Genomic DNA, 6,792 nt, shown 5'->3' on the forward strand with positions numbered 1-6,792 from the left:
GCTTAGGTACCACACCACAAAATCCTGCTGTGGCACAAAGTAAGTTTGAGTGCAGCTGACTCCAGGTGAAGACTAATTACTGCCTGGACTACACTTGTGAGACCAATCCCTTCTCCCCATCTGACTGCATCTCTTCTTGTGGATACGACTTCAGATTCGCTCAGACATGACCTTCCAAAATTCAAGGCACATCACAGGTACTGAGGGGGGAAGGACTTTCATGATTTCAGTAACAATCTGAAAAAGTGAGAAAGGAAACCAAGGAATGCAAGGGATACCATGTTCTCATTCAGCACCTCAGTAATTATGGATCAACATTGAGTGGGTGGCAGCTGTAGGTGCCTCCCTGCATAAAAGAGCCCCCTTCCCTTCCTACCCCCCACTCCATATACCTACACATGTTAAAAATGCAAGTATCAAGGAAGGGAAAAAATACAAATAATGCACACATCCTAAGAGCAGCACAGGAAAACAGGGATGGATATTGTGAAGAGATGCAGGACACAAGTGACATAAACATGGGCAGTACAGTCACATACATCGGTAAGAACAAAAGACATCGGGAAGACCATCAGAACCATTGAGAATGTTGCAGGATATCCCCAACATAAGCAGGTTTCAGTGTGGCATATGGACTCTGTAGAACAGGACAGCAGGATATACTGCTCTTTGTTAAAGAAACTTGCCTCTCCTTTAACCTTTTATTACACACAACAAAGGACCTCCCTCGATCAGTCTGGGAAACAGGCAAACTCAGAGTCCTGTGATTTATAAAAAAGTTGGGGAAAAATAAACTATCTGTTTATAACAGAAGTTAGACATAAACTTCTATTTCAAAGATAAATCTCTACTGTCTACTAAACACACAATTAAATCCTGGTGTAACATTAAGAGAACTCTGCACTGAAGAGCTGGCTGGCTGTGCTTCCTCACTTGGCCCTTCCAGACAGAGCAGAAAGCTATGCTGGGGCTTCTGCACACACACACAAAAATTCCAGAGCAGCAGAAGCATGAAGCTGAGATGAGTCACTGCTGCTATCAGCACGAACAGCAGCAGTGAAGCTGTCAGTTTTTACAGTGGGGGGGAACGGAAAATAAAACCACCCCAAATCTTAAATGCAAACAAGAATTTTACTTTCTGGCTGCTTAGAGGACAGACCATATTGGCACTACTGAAAACCATACTCGCTGAGCACTTGATTACGTTCCCATTACAAAAATCTTGCAATAGTTAAGGGTAACTCTTAATAATTAGTCTAATCTAGTGTTGATGTTCTTCCCTTTGTTGACTTTGAGTACTTCTCAGGAATTACACTTTTATCACTTTTTTTTTCAGTTGGCAATGGAAACATTGACTGATTCACACAAACAAAAGAAAACAAACCCAACAAAACTACTTTAAAACCTTGGTATTAAGTACTTCCACAGAATAGATATTAGCAATCCACAACCCCAAAATCACACTGACAATTTGAATTCAGTAAGGCTGCGACTACATGAAACATTTGCTGTTTATATGGAGACACAGTGTAAGAAGACTATCACCTACCCTGTAATACCACCTATAGAAACACTGCATCTACAAATTCCTGCAATGATTTCAAAACAATCCCACCACATCCTGGGCAGGTAGCACATGCTGCAGCATACTGTTATTAGGCTGTGTGTTCTTGGAATCTCCTCCTTGGCCTGGCGAGCTACACACCAAACCTCCAGCTTGCAGAGTCAGACTGCAAAACTAGCTCAACCCAAAACAGTTGTCTCCCTTCAAAGGATATTAAAATGGGTTAAGAAACAGTAACAAAAATGGCAGACTATGGCAGGGAAACGAGACATCTGGCCCTTACCTGGGTTTTGCCTTAGTCTCCAACACACTTCAATCCAGAAGGATAAAGTTTAATCTTGCATAAGGATTCTGTCACCAATTATCTCACTGCATGCTCTTGACACCGAGCTAAACTTCCAGCCCCTTAAACTCTTTGGCAGCCATTTACATTCCTAGCCTCACAGACTTCCTGCATTTTGTCACACGTGTGAAGCAGAATTCAAAACTGACTGCAAATGACGTTAAGCTGCCCTCTGTATCACTTGGGTCCCCCAATTTATTCACCAACACCACATTTGTTTTTTCCACTTAACAACTTGTAAATTCTATTTTTTTCAAGTGCATTACGTAAGTCTGTTTAAAATGGGTCATTATTTCAGCTCATTTTGTGTTCTGCATTATTTGAGCACTGTGGAGAAAAAACAATTCAGGCCCAGGTTAGCTGCCTCAGATTTTATTAGTGCAATACAGCAGGTAGAAAAAGACCACCAGCGAGTGATTCAAAGAATATCATCCATCCAGGAAGGAACAGCTATCTTACTTCTTTCAGTTCCCTGCCTAGCTTGTGATTAAAAAAAAAAATCTCATTCAAAACAGATTAAGTAAGACACATTTTACATACAGACTCTACTCTGGGCAATCCTGGATGCATGCTGCTTAGTTGCTGCAGACTACTAATACCACTGTGTTGTAAAACAGATTCAAGCAGTTCTTTAGACACATTCAGAGATACGTTCAACAGCACTGAAACTCAGTATTTGCAGTGTTACTCTTCTCAAGTACATTAGACCCTGTTATCATCCAGATATGTCTGAGCTCCAAGACAAACAGCATTAATATTTAATAGTTATAAAAGGTTATCTTCAGAGATAAACAAGAGGGATAAAATTTTTAAAAGCATTGACATTATTTTTTCAGAGGCAAAACTATAATAACAGTCATTGTATTGACTAGTAGAGTTACACTTCTCCCAGAAATTAATTCCTGCTGCCAACATTATTAAAAAGAGCTTCCAGATCATCTAAAGGCAAACTGAGGTGGACACCATCCTACCTTCATCCCTCACCTTGAGCACAATGACTACCACCCCCCAACACACAGGGCAGGTACTTGGACAATCATGCTGTAAGGTAGTCCAGGGAGCGGACACCACAAACAGAAAACACCCGAAAGCAGACACACTACACCTTATGGAAAAAAAGCAATCAGCTTCTAGGCAGCTTAGCTCCACGAATGTGCTCGCAGGAATGGGGAAGGGATCAGAAAGCTGAGGCCAGGATTGTGGCAGTCCCGATTTAGATCTGTTTAGCCTGCTGGAGCACCACACCCTAAGATTACTTCAGCTCAAAAATGCTGGGAAACGACCCGCGTCTTTTATCTCCTTATTCTACTCCTTGTCAAATTCTGTTTCTCACTGTATAATCATTTTTTTCCTTCCTGAAAAACTGAACTTACAGAGAAACAAGCAAGAAAGTTCTTAATAGAAATCACAAAATGGTAATCCTTGAAACTTCCTTAGATACTGCTCGCCAGAAATCTGATTTCAGTTCACGAAACAAAAGCTGTGGTTAAACAGAGCTCTCAAAATAGCAAAGTTGAAGTTATCAGAAGGAAAAGATAATATTTCAGAAAACCAAGCTGTGTGTAAGATGAAGACAACAGAACTCCAGCAAAGTATGAACCTAAAACCACAGTAAAGTAGGCAAAGATCTTTTGAAGAGCAGCTTGTAAAAGGCATAAAGCTAATACTTGAAATGGCTTTTTCTGTATCAAAAGAAACCACTCAGCTAAATAATCAAAGGGACTTTTAAAACAAGTAAGCTGTAAGTACAGCTCCAAGAACAAATGCTTAAGGCCAGTACCAAAACATAAAAGAATAGCTGACATGAGCATTTACTGCAGAGACCAAAAAAATCCCCAAAAGCTTGCCTTGATAGGATGATTCTAAAGACCTACCTCCAAGACTCAAGAAAAGGGGCTTTATAACAAGGAGGGGAAAAAAAAAAAAAAAGGCAATAAGTCAACAGGACATAAATGTATAAACCCAAGAGTTATAAAGATTTGAAAAAATTAACCTGGTCAACTACTAATCATGGTATGCAAGTACAGTGCCACTGGTCTTGCTGGAGGTGGCCTGAAAAGTGGTAAGTACAAGACCAATTTCCACTCCAGGTATCACCTAGAGGCCTAATCAACAAATACACTCAGTGCCCCTACCTGAAAAACAGGTAATAATAACAAAGTGTGAATTACTAGACCTGTGGCTGCCCCATATATATTAGTGTTTTGAAAGACTGAAGTGTGTGGATAAACGTAACACAATTAATGGAGCACACCTGGATTTTTCAAGCTCCCTCATGAAATGCTTTTATATATTTACTGAACAACAGAACAAAACGTTTGATGACATTCAGTGTGTGAACATGTGAAATAACATGAGGAAAATAAAACCTCCATGTTATCTATGCAACAAAGTACTTCAGCATAGTTACTGCCACTCACAAAATAAAAAATAAAAAAAATTAAAAGAAAAGAGATCTCGGAGTAACTATTAAACAACAAAAAAAGGCCACAAAATAGTCAGAAAGAAAACAAACCCGAAAGCATTCAATCACTATAAAACCATGGTACCTTTGCATCACAAATACTGCTTTGCAGTCCTGGTCACACATCTCAAATAAGTAAGAATAAAAATCCGATACAAATAGAAAGTATACAGACAAAAGTAATAAAGATCAATAAAGTAATTTTTCCCTCGATACTAAGAATTATTATATAGACCATGATTTTCCCACTGGGGAAGAAAAATATTAAATAGGAGACAAATTACATAGGTCTGTAAGTCACTAAAGGTGTGAAATTAATAATTCTTCCATATTGACCATTTCTGACAATAGAAATGGTCAAAGTTTAGAAACAGAAGAAAGGACTTCTTCCTCTACGCAGTATTCCGTAAAATTGAAGAGCTCATAGTCCAGGCATGGTGCTACAGAGGCCAAGAATACAAAAGCTGTTAGATAAAGGAGCTATGATTTGTGTAACCTTTAGAAGGCATAAAAATCTGATGGCCCAAGACACAATCTCTGTATGAGGAGCTCCCTGGCCTGCCTGATGTTGAAAGGACACGCTATGTTTGTTCTGTCTCTGTTACGCTTCCAGGAGCATCCACAAATGAACCCCATCCTTCCCAGCTTCCTGCAGTCACCAGCTGCTGAGATCTGCACAGAACCACAGGCCCACCTCAGGTGTGGGAGAGGAGGGCAGAGGCACAGCCATCAGGATGTCTGCTGAGAGATCTAAGCAAGCAAAGGGAACAAGCACTCGCCACCGGCCACTCCAACTGGAGACAGGACATCTGACTGGGTAAGACACAACCACTGCCTCTCGCAAGAGCTCAACTGCCATTTCAGCGATAAGCTTTTGCTTACCAAACATAACTTTGCAACTTCTTCATTCTGAAGTAAAAGTTTAGGTGCAAAACTAAGTGTAGGGAAGTTAAATAAAGCAACGGTTCTCCGGGTTAAGCTTTTCTAGAAGCCACGTTCAGCTCCAATAGCTTCAGGCTCTCTCTGCACTGGTGCCTCTCCACCCAGGACTGTGATGAAGCCACTTGTACGATTATCCTGCCTCAATTCAACATAAACTCTTGGGAGAAAAGCTCGTTAGCAGACCTCAATGTGAAGATAAAGTGGTCACATCACACACGGCCCCCGCAGAGAGCAACGACCGCGAACCCCAACGCCGCCTTCAGCTGAGGGGGGGGGCCCGGGCGCCCCCCACCCCCACCCCGCAGGCCGGCAGGGGCGCAGCCGCGGCCTTGCCCGCCGCCGAGGGCCGCCCCCCAGCAGGGCGCACGGCCAGGCCGCAGAGCCCCTTCCTCCCCATCGCCTCACGGCACCGGCCCTGCCCCACCGCCCACCCCCCTCTCCCGCACCGCTGACCCCCGGCAGGGTGGCCGCGCCCCCGCCGCGCGGCGGTGACGTCTCCCCCACCGCTACCCCTGGCCTGCTGCGCCCCTCTCCCCCCGGTTTCCCCCACCCCTCAGCGGTCTCTCCCTCAGCCCACCGCTCCTTTCGGTAGCGGGGAGCCCCTGTCCTCCCCCCGCCTCTCAGCAGCGGTCTCTCCACATCCCACGTACCCCATCGCCACCCCTCGGCAGAGGCGCCCCCCCCGCCCCGCGGCAGTGGTCTCTCCCTCACACCCTCTGCCGCGGCTGCCGTGGTCTCGCCCTGCCCCTTACCGTAGCGCTGCCGGCGCGGCGGGCGCCCCAGCGCCTCCAGCCCGCCCGGCCCCCACAGCAACACCAGGGCAGGGACCAGCCACAGTCGGAGCCTCATGGTCCGGGCGCGGCTCCCTCCCGCACCGTCCGCCCGCTACGTTCGCTCACATCCGGTCGGGGGCGCTTCGCCCTCCGCCCGCCCGCGGCCCCTCGCGCCGTGCCGGGCCCGCCGCCCTCCTGGGCCCGCACCCGGAAGCGCGGCGGCCGCCCGCGGAGCATTGTGGGTGCAGGCGGGGCCGCCATCTTAGGCGGCGGGGGCGGGCGCTGAAGGGAGGCGAGGCCCGGCCCGGGGCCTGGCGGTGGCGGGGCCGCAGAGGGGGCAGCCCGCCCTCGGTGCGGCGTGGGAGGCGTCACCGCGGCTGCTCTCTCTCTCCGGGGCCGGAGGGCGTGAGGCGCTGGTTGCCCCGTCCCGCCACCCAGGGGCACTCGCTTTCCTGGGGCATCCTCGCCGCGGCGCCCTCACTGCTGTGCCCGAGGGCGAGTGGGCCTCCCGTCTGCCTCCCGGGAAGGAGGGCAGGGAGGGGGCGCCGTGTTTCTGCAGGCCCCTTTGGGGTGAGCTGGGGATGCAGGCCTGCGCGGGGCGGGGAGGGGACGACTCCAGCGCTCCCGCATCTTCTCACATGCACAGTGATGTCTCTTACAGTTGCGTGTGCAGCTCGCAGGAGACAGGTTTTTCTCACTTCGTGCA

At 47.1% G+C, this 6,792-nt stretch overlaps 1 protein-coding gene across 2 annotated transcripts in view; it reads right to left on the reverse strand.

Moving 5' to 3' along the window:
- The window catches only part of ADAM17 (ADAM metallopeptidase domain 17), a 36,471-nt gene extending 30,160 nt beyond the window's left edge, over window positions 1-6,311 (reverse strand). Inside the window, exon 1 of one of the 2 annotated variants that reach the window (XM_055713661.1) lies at window positions 6,066-6,311. In XM_055713661.1, coding sequence (XP_055569636.1) covers window positions 6,066-6,162 — 97 coding nt within the window. In that variant the 5' untranslated portion in view covers window positions 6,163-6,311. Of the gene's footprint in view, window positions 1-5,253; window positions 5,276-6,065 lie in introns of those variants that run through there. The other variant, XM_014277735.3, reaches the window with a different exon arrangement.
- Between the last annotated feature and the right edge of the window lie 481 nt (window positions 6,312-6,792).

This window comes from Falco cherrug, chromosome 6 (genome assembly GCF_023634085.1).
Source record: "Falco cherrug isolate bFalChe1 chromosome 6, bFalChe1.pri, whole genome shotgun sequence".
Taxonomy (NCBI): domain Eukaryota; kingdom Metazoa; phylum Chordata; class Aves; order Falconiformes; family Falconidae; genus Falco; species Falco cherrug.